This window comes from Sorex araneus, chromosome 4, assembly GCF_027595985.1.
Source record: "Sorex araneus isolate mSorAra2 chromosome 4, mSorAra2.pri, whole genome shotgun sequence".
Classification (NCBI taxonomy): Eukaryota; Metazoa; Chordata; class Mammalia; order Eulipotyphla; family Soricidae; genus Sorex; species Sorex araneus.
Window position 1 is genome coordinate 153,184,213 of NC_073305.1, and position 25,710 is coordinate 153,209,922.

The 25,710-nt window shown below is 36.4% G+C and overlaps 1 protein-coding gene across 3 annotated transcripts in view; it reads left to right on the top strand.

The window, feature by feature from the left end:
* RSPO3 (R-spondin 3) overlaps window positions 1–17,536 on the top strand; it is a 92,750-nt gene extending 75,214 nt beyond the window's left edge. Inside the window, exons 5-6 of one of the 3 annotated variants that reach the window (XR_008629790.1) lie at window positions 15,631–17,029; window positions 17,204–17,536. Coding sequence is in view for 2 of the 3 variants with exons in the window: in XM_055135760.1 (XP_054991735.1) it covers window positions 15,631–15,824 (194 nt within the window). In the remaining variant the exon portion in view is untranslated. The remainder of the gene's footprint in view (window positions 1–15,630; window positions 17,030–17,203) is intronic. The other 2 variants (XM_055135760.1, XM_055135761.1) reach the window with 2 other exon arrangements.
* The last annotated feature ends 8,174 nt before the right edge of the window (window positions 17,537–25,710 follow it).

A 25,710-nucleotide genomic window follows, 5' to 3' on the forward strand; every position in this document is an offset into this window, starting at 1 on the left:
ATAAGTTTGGTTATTAAAGTTCAGGTCTTGTGACTTCAGTGTTGCTGACTTTATGGTTTGACTATTTAGTTCTATCATTCCTTAACAGCACCAATGTACCTAAATCTTCTTGACCTCTGCCACTGTTGTTTCAAAATGACCACATTTTTAAATATCCCAATTTTACAACCATCCAAACTCCCTTCCTCTACTCCTCCTTTCCACCCTCTTTCCACCATTTCTCATATTTTAATATGCTTATTAAAATATTTTTGCTTTCCCCACATTTTAAATTAGCAAATATAACACTAATGTAGCATCTAAAAATGTAACATTTAGCAAATGCTGAATAAGAAAAAACTTGAAATAATTATTACATTAGATGTCAGTTATAACATTATTATGTTAAGTTTCTGAAGAACTCATAAAAAACGGTGATTCTTTCTTCAGATTAATTAAAAATAAAATCAGAAAATAAGATGTCTTTCAATTGATATTTTTAAATTCATTAGAAAAATATAACTTTCTATCTGTGGTGAAAAGGGAAATATGTGTGTATGTATATATGTGTATAAACATATGCACATATTTGCTGCACATGTGTTTGTCCTCCCAACTCTCCTCCTCCATCAAGATAATGACATAGGAAGTACAGTGCAAAGCTATAAAATGAGATACAGTAAAATCTTATTAATCTTGCTTAATTATAAAGTTGATATTTCTATATTAATTAACAGCCAACTTTCAAAAAATTTAAAAGAAATTAAACTTGCCATACTCTGATTATTTATATATAACCACTTTGATGACTCAATTGTAAGAAGCTTTTTTTACTGGATATTGAAATGCTTGTACAAAGGATTTCTAATTAAGAATAGACAGAAAAAAGGAATTTAAAATAACTTGCATTATCTGTCATAGATAAAATAGGTACGATATGATCTTTAATTTGTGAATAAGTAACATGATGAATATTAGTATGAAATAATAAGGTTTTCTACGTTTTTTAAACTAAGAAATAGCTTAGGATAGAGTTGTAACCAAAAATACTAAAGCTAAGTAAAAGCTTTTGCAAATATATTGAAGGTGCATAAAAATGGGCTTTACATACTATGTTGCTCAAAACATTAACGTATGACTATAAATGTGTGTGACATCTTTACTAAATGTCATCGAGCAGTAAATAGAAGACTTGGTAGTTGTCCCTCTCCCCTGCCTGTGATGTAATTCCAGATTTAGTTACATTTTTCCCCCAAAGAACAGTAAAAAGCTTCAAAGAAAGAGTGGGTTGTGGTAAAATGAGAATTAGACAGCAGTAAAGTAGTGCATAATGATGAAAGAGCCTAGAATAATATCAACATTTCTTGTACAATCAATCACTGCAAATGTGTCAGCAAGTATGAGGCCATCCCTTTCTTTCAGTAAGCCCGAGTAGGCAATTCGGGGCAGGGAAGAAGGACAGCACAGTCAAACATGGCTATCAACACTTCTCCTGTCGCAGAAAAACTGAAAATTCTGAGACAAGTTCTTGGAGCAAGTGGAAATGTATCCAAATGAAAGTCAAATAACAAATGCCAAGAGAATATTCTTTCTTTGGAATTCTTTCAGTTCTTCCATTTAACCAGCTGGACTGAATTTTCAAGTAGCATTCTGTTCAGCCTTTTGAAATAAGGGACTTTCCTGTTAATTATATATATTTCCTTTATATATATTTATATATATAAAGGACTTTCCTGTTAATTATATATATTTCATCAAATTTGAAGACAGTATTCTTGATGTAATAATGGTCTTTTTTGTTTTAAGAAAGGATGGACTTGATGGATATTTACCATAAACAGATTCCATAATTTATATTTCAAGGATGAAATAATGAATCGTTAGCCTGAACATCTAAATAAAAGAAAAATGAGAAATTCAAATACCCTTTCTAGTCTAAACTATATATGTTAAATATTCTCACTATACTTCCCTATGAAAATAATATGGAGGGATGGGTAAAGATAAAGAATATTATTAACCTTTAGGGTCAAATATTGATATAATTGAGCTGTCCACTTTTCTAAGATAAATTAATTCAGTAGGCCAATTAGTTTAAGTGTTACTTATTGTGTTGCTTTGATATGTGTTCTTTGGGCTGGTGTATCATGATTACCAATTATAAAAGATTTAGAACAAGAAAATAAAAATTTAAAAATGTGAAAAAAAAGTTTTCAGATTCAAATTTTTAAATCAATCTGTACTTTTTGTACTACTTAAAATTGTTGGTTAGTGACATTAAATAAGGCCACATTTAAATTTTAAATTGACACTACACTGTCACTGCACTGTCATCCTGTTGTTCATCGATTTTGCTGGAGCAGGACCAGTAGCATCTCCTTTGTGAGACTTGTTATTACTGTTTTTGGCAAAATATACAAATTCACTTTTCACAAAAATTGTAAAATGTTTAAAGATAATTCATGTTGTCTTAATATGAATTATCATATTATGAATCATAACTCATAATAAAGTACTAAATAATTTTTCAAATTGATTAATAGTCCTAATGACAATTGTATATTCTGCTTTAAAATAAAACTAGTTGCTAGAAAGATAATACAAGGGTAAAGAAACTTGCCTTTGGGGGCTGGAGCCATAGTACAGGGGCCAGGGCATTTGCCTTGCATGCAGTTCACCTGGGTTCAATTCCCAGCATCCCATGTGGTCCCCTGAGCACCACCAGGAGTAATTCCTGAGTGAACAGCCAGGACTAACCCCTGTGTATCGCCAGGTGTGACCCAAAAAGCCAAAAGGAAAAAAGAAAAAGAAGCTTGCCTTGCACACAGCCAAACCCTAATCAATCTCTGGTAACACATTTATTCCTTCCTTGAGTGCCACCAAAGTGACCCCAGAGTCAGAAGTAAGCCCTCAGAACAAAAAGTAAGTACAGACAATAATAATTTGTAGTAAAACCTACCTATAACACTTTATATACTTAAAGTATGGATATATAATGGGACACTTTTCCAATGAAATAACTCCATTATTTTTCTGCTTAATTGCATAAATTGAATTTTTGAAGGCCAATATAAAAGAAACATCTGACATAAACATTCTATAGGGCCAAGAATATAGTTCAAATAGGTTGAGACACATCTCATATGCCATGAATTCATTCCTTAGAATTGTATGATCCCCAAATCAACAGCCAACTAAAAGAGCAAGCCAACCAAAATAACAGTAAAAATAGATCAAAGCCTTCTATAAAGTCATATATTTACTTATTTATGATATAAAATGGTGTCCTATAGTTGCAGCCAGAATAAGAAGAGATGGCAGTGAGGAGGGATTCACAGAAAAGTATGCAATACAAAAAGAGATAAATACTCAATTTATTTTAGAGATTGGCATTAATAGTTTGAGTTTTCCAGACTGAAAATTATGGGTACAGTACTGATTGTAGTTACAGAGTATGAGTAAACATTTTTCAAAGCCTTAGGAGTAAGCCCTGCCATTGCCTACATTTTTGAAGATAAGCAATATATAAGTAAAAGTTTTATTAAAAACTTTTTAAAAGTTTTAAAAGTTTGTAGATAATATATAACATATTAAAATTTTGTAGATAATATATAACAATCAAAATATGTGTTATACATAATATATGTACTTACACACTCTTAAGAGTGCAATATTATTCATTCATAAGCTAATCATTAATTTCACTGCAAAAGTAATTAAAAGTTGATGGGATTTAATAACAAAGTATACCAGACCATTTAACAATTTAAGGAAAAACTCAAAATAAATTTATGTTTTACAACTGATAACAGTTCTATGAGATCCAAGATCTAGTTCAAGACATGTTATGCAAACAGGTCTAATTCAAGAAATTTTCAACAGGCAAATTAATGAATATAATTTAGCTTCCCAGAGTTTTGTGATTTAACCTAATATGGTAGATAAAATTTCAAAGTCAAGTTAAGATCTTTGAAGCAAAAAAAAAAAAAAAGGAAATTGAAACTACTAATTTCAAATTAATGGATAACCAAAAGGTAGTTGATTCAAGAGAAGTAAGCCCACATGAAAGGAAAAGTAAAGTTAAAATAGTGATGCAATATAAATTATAATGTCTTGTTATATTTTAAAAATATTATAAAATAAAATACAATATACTGCTTACTTTTATAATGAGTAAATTATAAATATTGCAAATAGTAAAAAGTCTGTGGTTTTCTCCCCTCAACACTTTTAACTGTTTTTTAATACTGATTATTTAAAACACGAAGACTTCCTAGATTGTAATATCCAATTCCTAACAGTTTCTTTTGGATTCTGTCCTTGTTAAATTCAAGGTTCCAGACTAAGAGTCTCAGCAACAAAATAAATGGGGTGGAATAAAGATACGGTGAAAAGACTCTGAATATAGCCATTTGAACATATAGTCAAAAGAAAGTAATTCAGATCCTGAGTTTCCAGTGAGTAATGAAATTACTTAGGCAAAGAAGAAAAATACACAAAAGCCTTTTGACAATAACCATTTTATAACCATCTTATATTTGATTTGGCAAAAGCAAGTTGATTATACCAAAGCAGATTATAATCAATATTGATATTGATGATGTTTGCTATAAATAATTTATAATAAGACCACATGCAAACCTGTGAGATTTAAATTTTAAAATCTATAGTTTGTTTTTTTCCTTTTCGTAGCAAGTGCAACAAAATGTAGAAATCTGAAAAGTTTATACAAATTTCAGAAATAAAATGGTAGAAAATATATAACTACATTCTTAAATTCAACATATAAATATGTACATAATTTCCAAAGTCATATACAGTTAATGCCTGTATGATTATTGGTTCAAATGACAAGTTCAAGGTAATTTCTCAATACATTTTAAAAATCAATAGATTTGTAGCAGTAAAACCAGGCAAGTAAAAGATGTGGTAAATGATGGTGACATAACACTGCTATTTCATTTCAAAATACCATTGGGTTCTCAATTAGGTTCTGAGAAGCAATTTTCTGATGAAATTTGAAGAAATTATTTATGTCCTAAATATTAATTTTTCATTCAACTCTTGCTTTAATAAGTTCAAGCAGGCCTGGATATTTTTCCTGTCAGTTTGTTTCAACTGACACTTTCCCTACTTCTTTGTTTTAACTCAGTAGATTAAGCATAAAGTAAATCAAAGAAATGATATACAGAGTATTCTATGGAGATAAAATGTGGAGGCAAAAGAGTCTAGACAGAAGAGCTGTTGGTTACATTGTTTTTAAATAGGGCTTCATACTAGAATTTACAGCCCTTGTCATTGACAGGGCTGGAGCCATAGCACAGCGGTTGGGCGGTCGCCTTTCACTCAGCTGACCCGAGTTTGATTCCTCCACCCCTCTCGGATAGCCCAGCAAGCTACCGAGAGTATCAAGCCCGCACGGCACAGCCTGGCAAGCTACCCATGCGTATTGGATATGCCAAAAACAGTAACAATAAGTCTCTCAATGAGAGACGTTACTGGTGCCCGCTCAAACAAATCGATGAGCAACGGATGACAGTGACAGTGAGTGACAGTCATTGATGGAATAGACCCGATATATAGAAGTGGCCAGTGAACTTTGACTACCACTTTATCTACTAATTTTAAAGAGAACGCCTAAGACATGATTATTACAAATGGTTTCTATGTAGGACTCTAAGAGACAATGAGCGGAGAAACAAAAATAGACTAACTGCAGGAAAAATTGGAAAAATGAGGAAATTTCCACGAATCAGTAACATGTGGGTAGATTATTAGGCACTGAATTCGAGAGAGAGAAACCGGAGACTGTATTCTAGGTAAATGTATCACATATATGACATCAGAAAGCATTATTGTAGTGAGTGAAGGTCAGGAATAAATAGAGCCTCTCCTGTGTATGTAAGAGGGGCCAGGTCACAGAGGACAAGGACCCTGAATGCCCTGAGTCACATAACTTGGTTTTATCCACGTTCACATCCTCAAATTGACAGTCTCTGATAGTCAGGACATCCTTGTTTTAAGATTCCCAGAAGAATGTGACACAAATAGACTATATCTCTTAAATTTAGCTTTTCCTATTGGCAATAAACTGTTATTTTAATCTTAATGTATTTGATTAGAAGCACCTTGGAAAAAAATGAGTTCAAGTTACTTTCTCAAATTAACAGCATTTAATAGAGTATGTAACGATTTGCCAAATTATTTCCACTGAATAGTAACTCAGAAGCAACTTGAAAGTTAAATAAAGATGCACTAGACTCAACTCATGTATTAAACTACAAAGTAAACAATTCGGGTGTCTTTTTAAGGGATATGGGTGATAACCCTATGATACCTGTACCGTAAACCAAAATGATCAAAAGGAAAGGGAGAGAGAGAGGGAGGGAGACAGAGAGAGAGAGAGAGAGAGAGAGAGAGAGAGAGACGTGTCAGCTTTAGAGACTGACTGGAGTGGAGTGTAAAAGGAGGGAATTTGGGACATTAATAATAAATAGCTGGAAGTGTACACTGGTGAAGGAATGGGTGTTGGAACATTGTAAGACTGAAACCAAATAATGGACAACTTTGTAACTTTTATCTCATCATGATTTAACCAAAAAAAAAAATGTTTTTCAGTTTCAGTTTGGAGAAATTGCCTATTTACCCTACAGGTTATTCACTGTATTATATCATCATTATTCTAAACTCCCAGGTTAAAATATTATCAAGGAAGCAACTATTCCTCTTTTATCAAAACCAATGAAAGACTAAAGTTTTAGATGCATTTCTTAAGTACTTGGTAATAATATGACTGAGAAAGGTGGTCTTGCTGACTTTGAGTTTTCTTCACTATCACTGTGTCAGGCTGCCCTATGTTAATATGACCACAGTTCAAAGGTCTTTAAATATGTATCTGTATAATCGATCATAATTGCTGAATAGCGATATTCACTCCATTGCAAGTTTTCCTCAGTAATCTCTTAAGTAAAAGGAACAACGTTTGGAATTTCATGATCTGTAAATAAATATAATGTTCAAGTCTAGATTCAGAAATCAGATTAAACCAAATTTTCACACCATTTTTTAATGCTTTCTAAACGTATGAGTTTCTACTTGAATTTTATTCCACACCTAACAAGCAGATAAAAGCTGGGAATAAACTTTATATTTTAATGGTATATTTATTCGATTTGTTTACATCACTGAATCAATGAAATTTTTTTTTGTGAAAAATTGTCAGCTTTTTGTGTAAAGCTCAATGGCTCCCCTTAGTGGTATTTTACTATAAATTCACCAAGAAGCCATTTTTAAAATACCCACAAAATCATAAACTCAAAATATGCAAATTCTCAATAACTATCATTTATGAATCTAGAAAAAGCAACTTTTATGAATAATCTCATTACATTTTAATGAGGTTATTGAGAATTTTCTTTAAGTTCTATTTTTACTTAGACTAAACTATAGAAAATCTAATTTAGGAAAACTAACTCAGAATCATCTTCTCTTTGTTATTTTGCACACATTTATTCTTTTTAGTCCTTTTTAGCTTTATTTTTTTTGAACAGGTTTTTAAGACAATTTGCAACTAGATTTTATTTTGTATCTAGATATCTATTTTACGTATACCTAGCCAAAAACTTTTATTAAAAGTTCACAACTACAGTGAGCAAAAGCCATGTATTTGATATCCAAGAGAGAAAATAATAAATTATAAACCAACTGACATGAATAAATTTTAAAATTATTTGCTTTAGAAAATTGAATCTTCTACTTACCTCCAGCAATGGTTCTTAAATATGCTGTACAGAAAATTAACAGGCAGAACTCATTATTAACTGCAGGTTCCTAGAATTATCTCAAGTACCACTGAATCATAGTCTCCAGGAATAAACCTTGGGTATCTCTATTTTTCAAAATCATTTATGCTTAGAAAGCTGGTCTGCACAAGTCCTTGGCGGTGCTTGTATAAATAACTTTAATTTTGTGTTAACAGGAAATAATTTCAGATTCTCAAAAATGTTAGTCATGTATCCAATTGTACAATATCAGTTGCAACATAATCTTAAATAACACAGCCCATACGTACTGCACAAAACCTTTAGTTACTATCTTAAAAGTTAAGTTTAAAAAAAAAGTCAGTCATTATCTATATTCCATCTCTGGATTCTTAAAAAGTATTGTCTGAAATAGGAACTAAGGTCATATATCAGAATTTTATTCTGACCTTTTCTGAACTAGCCACAGAAACATCCAGACTCTCTCTTTCTCTCAGATTTTGATACTTGTCTTCAAATTTTTAGTAACACTAGTCCTCAGAATATAATCCCAACTTCGTAATTGAGTCCCAGATAACATGCCAGATTCACTGTGTAATATCCTATATATAGACCGTGATCAAACCCAAGTATACTTTAGTTCTCCAGATCCACCATGTCCTTGCATGCCTTCATGCCACTGACATATTGTTCACTGTCCAACAGGCCCTCTTTCCCTCATCAGATGGAAAACACTTATTCTTTAAGTCTCAACTATCTCCAATGGCAATTGAAAAAACTCAGTGCTTTCCTCAATGGGATGTTGTGCATGCCTCTATTTTTTTTTACATCAGCTTGTGACTATAATTATTGTGTTTCTATATCTCACTTGTATCCTTTGGTTTTAGCAAGCATACTTTTCGGCATGGAGTGAAGACTTAATTCATGTTTGTGTAATGAGTTTACAGCATTAGCTTTCATTTTTCCTGTGACTAATGTCTGCCAGGCACAATGTTAAGTGCTTCACAAGCTTCTCTTGTAAGCCTTACATTGTTTATCAAGCAATGGTTATCCACATTTTAAATATCAGAAAATTAAACCTGAGGGCATCAACTTTCCAAGAGATTCAACATATTGGGTTGCAATTTAAACACCATTTTCCTCTCAGAAGACTGAAATGACACATACCTTAGTGCTCCTTGCAAGGGCTCTCAGATTGTATTGATCACTAACAGCAATTTCTCTTTGATGATCTCTTCCAACACCACCTTCAGAGCTGGAAAACTGAGAAGACAGAGAGATAGACATTTCCTCTGCACAGGGTGGACCTGGATTTAATCCCCTGTATCTCATCTGGTCCTCTGAGCCCACCAGGAATGATCCCCAGAGCACAAAACCAAGAGTAAGCCTTAAGCACTGCTGGTTATGGCCCAAAAAAACAAAACAAAAAACAAAAAACGGAGGGAAGACGGGCATTCATTTAATCACTGGAGCATTGCATAATCCAGTTCTCGTGCACATGTGCATGTGTACATGCATAAACAACGAATGACAAAGTACAAATATGTATGTTGGAATCTGATAACTGGGATGCTTAATCTACAAATTTCACCCCCAAAAGCCCATAAAAATATTTACCACATCAATGAAACGTCAACAATTAGACAAAGAAGCCTGATTTAATGGAAACCTTACAGAACTTCCCAAATTGCACATGATTTTTAATGGATTACAGCCACTCTTCTGCATTTCTATTTTATTTCCTGGACAAGAGGAAAATATATTATTTATGCAAAGGGTAGTTAGGATTTCCAACCACTAACACATGGCCTGTAAAAAATAATAATCCCATTTTTCTATTGTGCAATAGCTCTCTGTTGGGCAACAACATTCTACAATGTGCTAGTTTCCTGTTACTTTAGTAGGGCCTCCCTTTTCACTCACCGCCCAGACTAAATAGTTATTCCTTGGATAATAAAACTATAATACTAAGTTTCAATCTACTTCCAAAAATGTTTCTGCCTGTCTTTATAAATAATCGTATCAATTTGCTAATAAGCAGATATGTACTGCATGTTGAGTATGTTGTCACAAGTGGATAAAAAACACATAAATCTTGCTGTGACCAGAAAGAAACAATATATTTCTTATGTGTCCAAAACATTATGGTTGGGATCACAGCTGTAAGATGTTGGATCATCATCAAGAGAACAATGTCAAACACTGAACTTTTGGATGATTTCCATAAAAATAATATTTTGTTTGGGGTCAGTAATTTTTATAGAACTTTGGAAGGATTTTCACTGACAACTTTTTAGAGCTGAACTTGAACACCTCTAAAATGTGCCCCCAAGTGGAAATATTATGCAATCTAACCTTTGTAATAATGTCCTTCTGAAAAACCAAGCACATCCCATAAAAACCATCACTTTTCTTGTCCATATTGTGCAGCTTGGCAAAAAAAATTCTATTATGATACATGTTTAGAGATTAACTTTATTCAGAAATTTTCTCTGTTTAGTTACCAAGTTCAATGTAACATTTCAAACATGTAGTAATTAAATCTAGCATTAGTTGGGGGTAGGGACACCTAGATTTCTTCTGTAGAAATCTTATCAACCCAGCAAATATTCTTTGAAGTAAAACAAGGCCCCACTTCAAAGTCAAGGGCCTCCATGGAATTGTGAACCAGCTTACAAAAAAAGAGTTTTGAGTGTAGCGGTCAGTTTTCATATTTTGTATTCATCTCTAGATATCCAAAACAATTTTACTGATATTTGTTTTACAGCAGTCTGGATTTTTATTTTTATTAACTGAAATTTTAGACTCTAGAATTTGGAAATGTGTTATGTTGAGTCTGACAATACAGGTTTTCATAAGAGACTAGAAGATTCTGTAAATATACGCTCAGACAAAGGTAGTTGTGGCATAAAATCATTAATCTAAAGAGACTGTATTGGCTGAATATACATTTTTAGTATTAAGACGATTTCATACCAGGATTCCACAACCAGAGCTCAAAGAAGAGCCAAACCACTGAATTCAATATTCACAGCCTATTTCAGGACATGAAAATATTTTTGTTCTCTCATACAAAAGGTTTCTCCAACATACCTTTATCCAAAGTGACTTTTTTTTTGAAATTTGTTAATTTTTTTTAAAATTTTTTATTGAGTCACCATGTGGAAAGTTACAAAGTTTTCAGGTTTAAATCTCAGTTATACAATGCTCGAATACCCATCCCTTCACCAGTGCACATATTCCACCACCAAGAATCCCAGTATAGCTCCACCCCGCACCCCCACACCCCTAACCCCCCCACGCCCCTAGCCCCCCCACCCTTAGCCCTCCCGCCTGTGTAACTAATAAATTTCACTTTACTTTCACTTTGATTGCATACAATATTTCAACAAAACTCACTATTATTGTTTGGAGAGTCTCTCCCCTAAAGTCAGACCTGCTGAAAAGGAAGCATTAGATAATTTGTTTTCCATTGCTGAGGATGAAGAGGTATGAGGTCGAGTGACCACACTTAGCAGCCTCTCGGTTTTGGGTTTCTGTATTTCAGTATTTTAGTAACTAAGTCCAGAGAGATATCTGACAGAATTTGCATCGTTGCCAACTTGTACTTCTCAGTTACATTATATTCCACATATGAGTGCAATATCTGGTACATCTACACAATGGAATACTATGTAACCGTCAGAAAACATGAAGTCATGAAATTTGCATATAAATGGATCAACATGGAAAGTATCATCTTGAGTGAAATGAGTCACAAAGTGACTTTTAATTGATAAGAACTTACTTCAAACATTATATGCTTCATTATATAGGAAAGGTCATAACCAGAATTTGTTCTACATTAAGAAATAAAGGGCTAAGGGGCTGGAGCAATAGTACATCGGACAGGGGGGTGCCTTGCACTCAGCTGACCCAGGTTTGATTTCCAGCATCCCATATGGTCCCCTGAACGGGGCCAGAAGTAACCCTTGTGCATCACCAGGTGTGACCCAAAAAATGGGGAAAAAGGTGGGGGACTAAGCGTTCATTTTCTGTGATATTCATTTAAATCAGTAGTTTTTCCACTGACAGTTATATCAATGGGCATTAATAGAACCATGTAATCAAAGAGTTTATAATAGAAGTGCTTCCATGATAAAACTGGAGATATATCTCAAAGAGCTAAAGAATATGACTTGCATGTGGAATGTCACAAGTTCAATCCCAAGCACCACATAGCCTCAAGCACCACCAGACCCAGCCCTTGGTGGCCCCACATACCCCCAGGACAGGCAGCACCACTGAGCCAGACTCAAGCACTGAACGTTTAGGTACACATCTCTAGAGTGTCACTGGAAGTGGCCCCAAAACCACTGAGCTTTGCTAGGGAGAACTCCTCCCAATATTTGTGTAAAAATCCAGCTCATTTAATATTTAAGAATAAATGAAAGCAGGGCCAGAGCAATAGTTCAGTATGCAGCCAAATCAGGTTCAATTCTCAGCACCCCATATGGCCCCCCCAAAGGAGTGATCGCTCCTGAGTACAAATCCAGAAGTAAATCTTGAGCATTACCAGTATGGCCCCCAAAACATAAATAGATAAATAAATAAACAAACAAATACAAACAATCCTTTCAATTTGGTACTAGTTCATGCATTTTTGATCAAATGGCTTTTTCCCTCAAAAATTCTTAGCAGTTCTCTAAAGCCAACAGAATGAAATTTCAGTTTGGAAGGAGCAGAGGGAGGACAGCTAGCAGTGCTCGGGGGTTACTACTGGCTCTGCACTCAGGAATTACTGCACTAGTGGTGCTTGGGAAACCATATAGGATGCTAAGGATAGAATCTGGGTTGGCCTAGTGTGAAGCAAGTACCCACCTGCTGTGCTAATTCTCAGGTCCCAGAATGAAATGCAATTCTTTCTCCAACTGTAGTCTGTAGTCTACCTTGTAATATAAATTCCCACCTAAAAATCTTTGCAGTCCTGTTGATTCGTGTTTAAATGTCAAGTAGTGTGAATCTGAATTAAAAGCTATACTTCAAATCCGGTGACTCCCGTGGTATAAATCAAGCATACCCAAAAACATCTGCTCACCTGTATCTCTGTATCACTGTTATCCCCTTGCTCATCTATTTGCTCAAGCGGGCACCAGTAACATCTTCATTGTGAGACTTGTTACTGTTTTTGGCATATTGAATATGCCATGGGTAGCTTGCCAGAGAAATATAATGCCCCTGCCCTTAAAGATTTTATCACAGGGTTTTTGATAAGTTATAGTCACGTCACCTCTGCATACAGAAAAACTGCCATAGAAATTAATTTAAGCATATAAATATTTGGTTTTTAAAATATTTTTTGTTAGTGAATCACCATGGGGTATAGTCATGAACTTACAAACTTTCGTGTTTGCATTTCAGTCATACAATGATCGTTTACCCATCCTTCCACCACTGCTCATTCTCCTCCACCAATGTTCCCAGTATCCCTCCCACCACCCCCACTCCATTCCTCCACCTCTGCACCCAACTTCTGTGGCAAAATATTTGTTTTAAAGTGCAATTACGGGGCTGGAGTGATAGTATAGCGGGTAGGGTGTTTGCCTCGTGTGTGACCGACCTGGGTTTGATTCTCAGCATCCCATATGGTGTCCCTGAGCACCGCCAGGAGTTACTCCTGGGTGCAGAACCAGGAGTCAGCCCTGAGCATCGCCAGCTGTGACCCAAAAAGCCAAAAATAAAAAAAAATTAAAAATTAAGTGCAATTACCTAGAAGACCTGGGTTCAGTCCCTAGCAGGGTGGGCCAGGAACATTGCTAGGAGCAACCACAGAGCACAGAGTCAGGAGTAGCCCCCTGCACTGCCAGGTGAGGCTCCAAACCAAAATCATAAAAAAAATTCAATATTAATCGCCAATAATTATAATAAGCTGCATGTATCCAGGTATACCTTATGAGCTTTATAAAAATATTATTTATTTTTTATTGAATCATGTGAAATACAATTTCAAAGTTTTCATGATTTGGTTTTAGTCATACAATGTTCCAACACCCATCTCATCCTGCCACCTACAATATAACTCAATAGCTGATGAGGTTTGTTGGATATTAAAAAAAAATAGCATGAGACTAACACCCAAGGGCAATAGAAACAAGGACCAGGAGGATTGATCCTCCACTTACATTTCCCACCACTAATATCCTCCGTATCCCTCCTGCAACCCCACCCCCAGCCTGCCTCTAGAAGGTAGGAACTTCTCTGTCTCTCTCTGTCTCTCTCTGTCTCTCTCTCCCTCTCTCTGTCTCTGTCTCTCTCCCTCTCTCTCTTTCTCCCCTCTCTCCTTCTCTATCTCTGTCTCTCTCTTTCTCTCTTTCTTTCTCTCTCCCCCTCTCTCTGTCCCTCTCTTTGTCTCTGTCTCTGTCTCTCTTCCTCTCTCTCTCTTCTTCCCCTCTCTTTCCCTCTCTCTCTGTCTCTGTCTCTGTCTCTCTCTCTCTCTCTCTCTCTCTCTCTCTCTCTCTCTCTCTCTCTCCCCTTTTGGGCATTATGGCTTGTAATACAGATACTGAGAGGCCATCATCATCATGTTTGATCCTTTACCCACTTTCAGCACACATCTCCCATCCAGTGCAGTCCCTTTCAACCAATCATTGTCTTCTCTAGCCCAACTGCCCTTGACACAAGCTTCCAATGGTGGATCAATCCTTCTGGTCCTTGTTTCTACTGTCCTTGGGTTTAGTCTCATGCTATGTTTTTTTTTTATATCCCACAAACCTCATGAGTTTTTAAGTTGTATTGTAGGTGGGCCTCCCCAGCTGTGTTCAGGGGCCACCAAGACTGCACCAAGTGAGTCTTGGTCCCCAAGTGATGCTGGTGATCAAACTCGAGGCCTCTCATAAGCTGTGCATGCTCTCCAGCTCTTTGTACTGCCCCGGGTCCTTTGAGATTTCTGCATATTTTATTCAAATAAGTCTTGTTTTGCAAATATAAATCTGCTGATATGTCATCTAGCTATATCAACATATTTCAAGTACGTAAGTGCTAGTAAACTTTGAGTAAAGATGGGGAGAGAGCGCAGAGGTTAACTCTTCCATGTGCCCAACCTTGCTTGTGCCCTACCCAAGTCCAATAGCTAGCACCAGAGGGCCTCCTGAGCATGGCTAGAGTGGTCTGGAGGTCCCTAGAATAGCTGGAACTGTGGACCACTGCATCTTTAGGTGCAACTACTGAACAGTCAGCCCAGTTGATCTGGTATTGCTGAGAATGGTCCCCAGGGCCTTCTGAGGAGCACTTTCCCACCCCCTACCCCTGTCAAATAAAGATAAAATTTTGAATACCTGGGGTCAGAGATATAGTATCTCGAGGGTCAGGAGCACATGCCTTGGAGGGGCAAAAGTTTCAAGTTTGGTCCCTGTCTCTAGTGGCCCCACACAGTGCTGAGTTAGATTTTAATGTCTCATTTGTTAAGCCTTCAACCCTGATTGGCTGAGTATCTTCAGGAGTTCCCCAGGCCACATCCACCTCCGCCCCCCTCACCCTAGCCTTCCTGAACACTGTTTGGGAAGCCCAAAGTGGGGAAAAAAGCAAATTTGAATAGAAAATAATCCCTTAAGTGGGTACAAGATAACATACACACATTAATAAATTTCTCATATGTTAAAATCCTGATTCAAAATTTTGTCAAATATCAACAGGTTACAACTATTTACCAATATTTTAACATAGAACCCTCTAGAGTTCAGAATTATTGATTATCTATTAATTTCCACATATTTGTTTAATTTAAATATTAACATTGAACAAAATTTAATTTAAATATTAGTATTAAACAAAATTTAGTATTTTTTTTAAATTTAGAATGACCAGACTAAGCATAATTGAGTATATATTTAAAAGGTATGTTCTTTTATTACAGGAAAGAAAGGAAGAGAGAGGAAAAGAAAAAAACTTATGAAAGAAGACAGTAAGGACCCAATTCCTGAAAACAAGGGTCTAGAGCCCAGCAGAGAAACTCCAGAACAACGAGAAAACAAAGACAAACAGCAGCAGAAGAAGCGAAAGGTCCAAGATAAACAACAGAAATCGGTATCAATCAGCACTGTACACTAGAGGGTCCGTGAGATTGTTTAAGACTCACGATGCTGCTATCTCAACCAGATGCCCAGGACAGGTGCTCTAGTCATTAGGACCAGAAATGGACAACGTGTCAGTTACTGCTCAGTCTAAACAACATTCCGAATAGTTGCTATATTCTTCATAAAAGCATAGTTAACAACAAAGAGCCCAAAGTTCAAAGAAGGGATGCTTTTGAATTATTATTGAGCTTCTGTGCATTTTAAAGAGACAAGAGATTTTGTACATAATTATCAGTAGGCTATAAAATATAACAACATAATGATGACATCTGAATAAGGAGCATCTTTTCCCTATTAGAATATTTTTTCAAGCTATTGTTTTAAGAAGCAAAAGATAGTTCTGAAAATTCAAAGGTTCAGTATCCCTTCAAAACAAATAGGAGATCAGGGGAAAGACACATCATTCAAATGACAGTGTTGTTTTGTCCTGAGATCTAGAAAATGCTCAGATGTTAGGGGCTGGCACTTCGAATCATAGAAATTATCGTCACAGAAACAACTGTTTTAAGATCGGTTCTATTGCCCACATCCTGTCCTTCTGCAAGAAGCATGGGAGTGCACACCAGAGTAAAATACGCTTATGGGATTGGAAATGAAAGGAAAATATGGAAGAAACCGTAGAGTTGGAGAGGACTTTTGTGTTTTACAAAACTGTGAAGGGTTGTGATTACCTGGAGCAGCTTTCCAATCTGTGTCAGCGCTGTGTGGTTCAGCCTCTGCTACCCCTCGGCTTATATGAATCTGTAAACATGTACCTGTTTCTTATTTCCAGAAACAACAATCATACTTCTTAGAAGAAAATTCGATTTTTGGTGTAGAAAACAAAAGTGAGAGCAAGGAGAAAATGACATGTTTGCAAAGTCATGTATTTCCTTTCTCAAGGAGGGAAAAGCAATTTCATTATGTGCTCAAAGCCCACCTGGAACTAAAAGGGATACTACTTTCTACCAAGGCGTATCTAGTAGCGGGGAAAGCCACCACAATAAATATATTTGTTGATAGTTTTTAAAGTTTTGCTCATTTTGTTTCATTGTTTCATTGGGAAAAAAATGCAACTCTTAGAGACTCATGAATTTGGGAAGAAGATCGTGTATCTGTGCCATTCAGAGCATTTATTTCTCAGAATTTTTGTTTGCTTTTCAATTGACCCATGGAGATTTCCTTGTAGAGTATTAGGAGGTATTTATTTAGAGTTTTTCTTGTTATACTAAAGTCTAGCTATGGTTGCATGGGCCTCCCTAAATGATTTCACTGTTCTTTATGGCTTAGAAATTAACATCTTTTCTTGTATGTCACTTCCTCTTGCTCCTTGAACATTTGGCCTCTTCTTGTTCGTATTTTCTCCATATATAGATCTCTTTTGGGGATTGAAGTCACCTAGCTGAAGGCCTCGCCCGTGTTCGACAGAGGACACAGCCCAGGGCAGGACGAGGCACCTCCATGTGAGCAGCACAGACTCTCCTGACCCACCCTAGCCTTCTGTCATACTGGGAGGACGCCCGGCTGCTCTGTTCATGCTTCTTGCCCTCTGCAGATCACTGTTTTATCAAGAATTTGCAGTGAGCCTGGAACCCCATCTTTGAGCACTCTTCCTCCTCCAACTGTACAGCTCACGTCGACTGCTCAGCTTAAGCAGTTTTCCCACTCCTCTTTTCCTCTTCCCAAATATAAACATTTTGAATGATGTTTTCCTGTTCTTCCTGTTTCTTCCTTTGGTGTTTCTTCTCCTTGTCTGCATGGGATAAGTGTTTTTATTTTCATTTAACATGTCACGTATGTGTTCCCAATTTCTTAAATTAATTCAGCCTCTCGCTACAATTAGTCCCCAAGGAGAATCAAATAGTTCCCTATAGAAATATGTTGGGTGGATGCACATTCCCATGTACTATAATTTTTGGTTTCAAACACCATATTCATTCTCAGTCTTATCCAGTGAATTATCAATGGCCAGATTATTTGTTCCTATCTTCCTATGCTTATCGCTGTGTTCATTCCTTCAATAAGCAATTACTGGGAAGATCTAAGCCTGTCTACCCAGCACGGGGAAAGGGTGATGCAACAATGTTACATATGACTATCCTGTGTTCCCATAGATTTGAGCTTTTTATCCTGAGTTTCCCCCATACACTAAAGACAATCCAAATCCTTCATGCAGCACTGAAATAGAAGAAAGCTAAAACAATGAAAAATATAAACAACCATTATTATTCATATATAAGGTGAAAAATAAGTGAAAAAACAAAGATAGCATTATTGATAAATATAAGCCCAAATCGAGGTCTTTTTGGGGGGAAGGGAGTCACGCACAGCAGTGCTCAGGGGTTACTCCTGGCTCTACACTCAAGAATCACTCCTGGTGGTGTTCAGGGGACCATATGGGATGTAAGGGATTGAACCCGGGTTGGCCGTATGCAAGGTAAGGTATCTACCTTACCTGCTGTACTATCTCTCCAGCACCAATCAGCGTCTATTAGATCTATTACCACATGAAATCACTATGATCTTCAAACTAAGCCTTTTAAATTCTGAGCAGAAACACATATCAACAAATGGGAACTTTGCGGCATTAACCTTCTCTGTCAATTCTACCTTCAAGTTCTGGTACACTATTGGTAACAATAGATGTCTGCTAAGTTGTTGATTAAAAAAGTAATTGAGAGAGTGCACAACTAAAATCTGGCTCTTTCTGATCCATACTCCATCTTTGACGCCAAATTTCACTTTATAACTCAGGGCAGACACCTGCTCTGTTGGAGGTTAGCTTCCAGTTACACACAGACCAATAGAAAATCATCTAACTGCTCTCCATTCCTATTTCTTACCTGCAACATGCAAGAAGGGGCGGGGGTGATCACTATGCTCACAGGCACAAAGTACGCAACTCTTTCTTGGGCTTAGGTTGATGATCCTAATAAGTCCTCAGGAGTCGCAGTGCCCTTTGGCTTGTCCATGCCTGCTTTTGTCCAAAGTAGAAATGTGTATATACAAAGACTCTTAGCGGATGGATACAAAGTGAACTTTGCTGCTGTGTCTGTTACTGATTTAAAATGTGTTCATATTACTAGTTATTAAAATAATGAAATGAAGGGCCAGGCATGTATGTGACTCAGTGGTAGTGCATATATTTGACATGTATGATGCCCTGGTTTCAATCCCCAGCACCACATAATCCTTGTAGGACTAAGGAGCAACCACTAACTACTGAGCTGGATATGGCTCAAAATCAATTTTTTTCTAAAAAAAGAGAATTGGACAGATAAACTGGTACTTGGATCAAGACTGTCCCCAAAGCAATCAAAAATATTCATTTTCACTTATCTAATCATTTGTATTATTCTAGATGTATGAGAAAATATAAAAAAAGAGAGATGATGCAACCTATGAGCAGCCACATACCCTTTGAGTAGCTTTTATTGTTTAATTCTATCCTCTCTGCATTGTTTTAAAATGAAGAACTCAAGGGCCACGGAGCTGGCTCAAAGGGCTAGAGAATGGGGAGGTCAGGTTTGATGTGGGCCACCATATGGTGTTGGGGAACAGTTTACCCCCAACGTGCCCAGGCACGTTGCGCACCAGGTCCTGCAGACGTTGGGCGAAGGATCACCAGTGCCCGGAGAAACACCCTCTGGGAGAAGCTGATGGCTGTGCATTTTATTGCCAAACACACACATATTTTAGAGGGTCTCTGCTCACAAGAAGGTCCAATCACAAGTTCAGCATTACTGGCCTATCACCTTTCCAACTCTGCTTTTCCCCGGTCCAATTCCAATCAAGGCTAGTTGCTGAAGTTAAGATGGAATGTACATGTGATCTTTTCCTTCTGGCATACTTTTCTGTAACTGCTTGCATCTAAGTTAAGTGTCAAAGGTAAAAGAGGAGAAACCACTTTACCTAGCAAATTTTGTGGTGTCCAAACACAATAGGTTAAACTATCATTAAATCTGAAATCTATACTGGAGATATCTTTGAGTCAGAATGCCCTCATAAAGCTTTGGGTGACTCTCTTCAGACCAAGCACCAAACACACACTCTGGGTCAGTTTCAAATTTTAACAACAGGTAAGTTCTGCAGCAGTTGCCAACCCGCTGCCCATGAAAGACTCAATGGAGGGGTGGGGGATTATTAAAAAGAAAGAACAAAAATGGAAGAAAAATTTGCATCTTCTATAAATAAGAAACCTTTCATCCTCATAACAACTCAATGACACTCATGTACTACCTCCCTTGCTGAATGTCATGCAAAGAAAAAAAGAGCCAGGCCCCTAGCCTTGAGAAACTAGACAGTCCCTGGTGGCAACGTTATTTGGTCTTTTTCATAGTTTCCATGCCATATTTCCAGTGTGTTTGGTTTTTAATTGGTCCATTTGAGAGAAAAATACAACGAATCATTTGAAATATCAGTGTAAGAGGGGGCAGAACTATAGTACAGTAACTAGGGCTTTGCCTTGCTTGAAGCTGACCCATATTCAATTCCCACACCCCATATGGTTCTCTGAGGACTGTCAGGGAGGACCATTCCTGAATGCAGAGTCAGAAGTAACCCCTGAGCACTGCAGGGTGTGGTCCCAAAACAAAAACAAAACAATAAAACGGGGAAAAAAACTATTACAAGACTAAGTTAGAAAAAGTATCTTAGTTTGTCCCATGTTCTGCTACTTTTAATATAAAACTAAGGAAAAATATTATTTGCATTTCTTAAAGTGTCACTTTAATACAGAGAAACAAAAATGGAAACACTTGGTATTTATCACACTAGAGATTGTCCTCATGTGGTAACTATTTAGAACCAGGTCCTATTTATCACTAATTTTGCCCCTGCTGATCTTTTTTTCCCTTAGTAAAAAAGCCTATGACTCACCTTAGGAACACACCAAAATGTTACAAGAAAATAGATTTCAGTTTTATCCAAACCAGCAGTGAGAATAATTTATGATTCCAAAAAGACAAAGACAAGCAGAGTCAGTTTAGAAAAGTGAGTCATTTTCATACAAATGAATTTAGCTTTCTTGATTGCCATCCTAGTCCCTATTTAAACATTGGTTTTTTTTTTAAGGGTTGAAGGCGGGAAGTATAAATTATTGTGGTAAACCAGCATTTCCGCCTGTTGACTGTGGGATATTTAAAGCATACATAATATGCAACATGTGAAAGGGTCAAGAGAATAGAGCTTAATTTGTATATCCATATGATCCAATTAAGCCCAAAATGGTATTATTTATAGAAAGGAACAGACCATTAGAATGTGCTGTTTTAAGATCTCCAGATTTTATAAATTTATTATGAAAATCATTTCCATGACCATCAAAATAGATTATTTGATCATAGACATTCCACAGGCCTAAGCAATTGGAGTTAAGGGCCAATATCAGTATCCTATTTTCCATCCTCACATGGTGAGAGGGGTTAGGGAGCTTTCCCAAGACTCATTTAGAATCCTGCTAATTCCAAACATAGGGTGCAACCTCATGATCTTAGCACTTCCCATGGGCCCATTTTCTAGAACCATCACAAGAGTTACAGGCACTTTGACATGTAGCTTGGGTAGCTGAGGGAGGAACATATTCAACACTATCTATTAAGGAGATATTATATAAACAAACATAAACAAACATATTAAGTAATCCAACCATACAGTTGGCACCTCGATACTGCACAGCTGAATAGCACACAGTGCTTTGAGGAGACCAATAGAGCTACCCAAATGCGCTAATTATTTTCATATGCATAGACTCTATACATATATATCCTCCTAAAATATTCAATTAGGTCTCTAGGTCTTGTGTTATTTGGGGGTGGGGGAGGAGGCTGATGACTTGTGCTTGAGATCTGGGGCCATTGCTGGTAATTCTTGACCAAACCATGCACTGTTCTTCCTGTTGGGGTGCTGGGGTTGTGGGAGCTACTCAGAAACCTTAAGGCAACTCTCAGGCAGAGTGCTCAGAAATGGGAACCACCAGATCCACACCCAGTGGTGCTGAGGAGCGGGGTTGGGGTGGGGATGGAATCCAAACCTTTGTTATAATAATTCTTCTACCAGTGCTAGTATCCATGACAAACTGGAAGTTTCTAGTTTATAAAAGTGATATGAAAATACAAATTACATTTTAGTCCTATAACTTTTGTAGTTATACAACAAATTTTTTTAACCTATGTGACATTTCTGGAAAAAAAAACAAAATGTGAAAAATTGGGGTCTATCTCTATAAAGAAAATATCACTATCTGTAAAAACAATCATGACTCAACTAGCTAGTAAAAAACTAAACTCTTGGCCAGCTATTCAAGCAGTGCTTCAAAGGATTTTGAGAAATAATACATACATTTGAAGAGTGTTTCAGTCAGAGAAGTAGCCAGCAGTAAGATTGTTTCAGTTTTCTAAAGAAAGGCTATTTTATTGTTCTTAATATCCTTGTAACACTTGATACACCTTACAAAGGTTCAACATTTTTAAGTCAAAAGTAAGAGGGGGTTTTGGTAACAAATCTATTTCCAGATTCTTTTAAACTGGAGGGTTTGTTGGAAGGGAGGGAGAGGCCAAAGCCCTACCATCACTCCAGCCCTCAAGTCTTTTATCACAAAACGATTTTTGAAGAAACACTATTTGGTAGAATTGAAGTAGTGTTGAAGGGGAAATGAGAGCTTTTTGAAAGTTTCTTATGCTGGTTTTGCAGTTTCATATTTTATTTCGCAACACAAAAAGGAAAGGAATCATGGAATCTTTCGGCATTGGCCTTGAAAACCTTCAAAGAATCCTTAGGTGCAAATGCCAGCCCCCTTTCCAGTCCACTAGCTGATCTGAAACCTGGTTTGAGATGCGCAACTCATTTATCCAAATATGGCCAGCTACTCTGTACCAGCTGCCCTGGGAAAATCTCAAACTAGTCCAGTATTTCTCCTTTGACTGGCCCAAATTTGTAAGCAAGTGTATTGAGGCTCAGGTAATAACTCCAGGAGCTCAGCTATTTCCCAGAGGGAAAATCATGTAAACTCTTATAGAATTTAAGGGAAAGGGTGGGGAGAGGGGAGACAGAGACCTTATAATTCCAAAAATAATAAGAATAGTGGAGAAAGTGCATGAAATTGTCTGTACCCATTCCTTCTAGGCTATGCAGTTTAACCCAAACCCAAAATAAATCGTTCTCACTTCAAGAAGCTGTCGTTTCTATAAATAAACTGACCAATTTATCTTTAAAACATAAACGGCTTGGACTGTCACAATAAACACTGCAAAATAAATACCAAATAACATCTGGAGGCAACACTTTTGAGGGGTGGGGTGAGAGGGAGTGCTAACTTCTCTCGAATGCTGTTAATCACGATGGGTTTCATTTTTCAAATTTAAGAAATGTTCTCCGTTATTAACCAAACACATGCTTTCTTTCCCTTTAAAATAACAAATATGCAATACTATCTCATAATGCCTTATTAAATTGGGTTAATCTTTTTGAAATTTTTTAGTTCTTTTTTTTCTACTTGAAACTAGCAGAATGTGTTCCATTACTCACTATTTCATTTCAATATGAAAATGTTTTCTATTTAATCCTAATTATTATTTGTACTTGTAGACAAGAAGACTACATTCTTTTTTGTCTGGGAAACCAAAATGTCTAGTGTAATATACTAGGGAAATGTAACATAACACGTGTAGTCTAAAAGAATATCATAGTAATTATTGCACTTAATTGTTATTTCTCATTGACAACCAAAAGGCGTATGTACTTCACATGCATTCAACTTGATCCCATTACATTACATTTTTTAGCCTACTGTAATGGGTCAGGCTTCTTTCTGTAACAAAATAATTATATGGAATGTTTGGGTCTCTCCCCCTATATTTAAAGATTTCTTTGTAGATGCTTGCCTGAGAGTAACTTTGCTTGTTTTGTGTACCTCTGATAATGGTTTGGCAAGTGCCTTTGTAATTATTCTGTATTAAGTGCCCCCAAAAAACAAAAAAAAACCTATATACTTATGTAGTTTGTAGTACTCCTGTAATAGTAAAAATACAACCTAAAATTTCTTTATGCCTTATTTATAGTAAATTATAATAATCAGCATTTACTTCGGAATCATATGTCAGTGGTTGTTTCTTGTTCCCAGTTTGTATATCTTAACGGGGGGGGGGGGGGGACCACACATTGTTAAGTTCTTGGGGCTTATTCCTGGCTCTGTAATCAGGAATCAATTCTGGTATTGCTCAGGGTACCATATGGAGTATAGGGATCTTCCCAGGCAAGGCAAATGTCCTACCAGCTGTACTATACTCCAACTCTTAGCTCAACTAGCTTTAAATTTTTTTTAATCCACTTATTACTAGTGAGATGATAAATATTTAAAATTAGCCAAATAAATATGTAAGGATTTTGATCTCCTATAATTTTCTTAAAGTATATTTGTTTCTCTTTCCATAAAAATACTGAGAAATAATCTGCCTCAGCTGCTGTCTCCTGCTAGTGGCAAATATTTATTGCATTTCTCACATGACTTAAAATGCTGGGTGTGGCCCCAAGCCCTCCACAAAATATATCTTTTGAAAATAATAGATATCTCATGACATCTTTTCCCCCTTTCTTTATTAAATAAAATGTCAGTTGTAGCCAGAGTGAATAAAGATTCATGCAAATTCCAATCTTTCATCAGATAATGCAAAGGTTGTAGGTAGGTCAGGCTACAGGTTGTAATGAATTTAAAAGACTCATCCTCCACTTCAGTGATTAACCATTTCCTGTCTTTCAACAAACAAAACTTAAACAAAACCAAAAATGCATTCAGATGGTAAGTTTCAAAAATATTTATTTTATTAGCTGTCAAGCATAGCAAAGTAAAATATATTCATCCCAATCCTATTCCCACCAAAATTCCATAATCTCAAGAAAAGGAAATCAGAGGAATTTTGAACCCAGTGTTATTATTTGATACAGATCTTTTCATCCACTCCCTGACAGCCTTCGTCAATGCTTCCTGGTTCTTTTCTCTCTCCCTTTCAGTAGCTTCATGTCCTTGCATCATAATCCACCTGAATTCATAAGAGTCAAAATATATAGATGGAATGACTGGAGAATTTATAACAAGAGTGGAATAGGCTTATTTGGTGAAAGAAAGAGCACAAGGTTTAGAGAGAGGAAAATCTGTCATGAATTTTCTCTACCTACTGAAACTGTGCAATCTGGGAAAAACAATTCCTTAATCTTGGTATCCTCTAACCTAAAGTGAAGAAATTATTGTAGATTAATTTGTACAGATTTGTACAAATTAAGAGAAAAAAGTTTGTGGCATGCTGGGCACATGGTGGGATTGTTGCTATTGCAACCAGCTTTACATGCTTTGTTTAAAATAACCAGGATTTCCAAATCATCAGAGGATCGTTGCTATTACAATCATCTTTGCATGCTTTGCTTAAAATAACCAGGATTTCCAAATTATCCTGAAGTAGAGGCTTACTTGTTGTACACAAATATATACGTATGTGAACATATGTAATACACATCCCTCAAAAATTAATTTTAACATAATAATATAATTAATGATAGTTATAAACCCATTGTTTGCCAGATAATATTTTAATACTCCTAACATAAGTCGACAAGTCATAGTTATTTGAATCTATAGGAGAAGAAACACAAAAGCTAGGCAAGCACTATTATTACATTTTATCTAAGTATTTGTCTAGTAGTGTAGGGATCCAGACTGGAACGATAGCACAACGGGTAGGGCATTTGTCTTGCACGCGGCCAACCCGGGTTCGATTCTTCCATCCCTCTCAGAGAACCCGGCCAGCTACCGAGAGTAGCCTGCCTGCATGGCAGAGCCTGGCAAACTACCCGTGGCATATTCAATATGGCAAAACAGTAACAACAAGTCT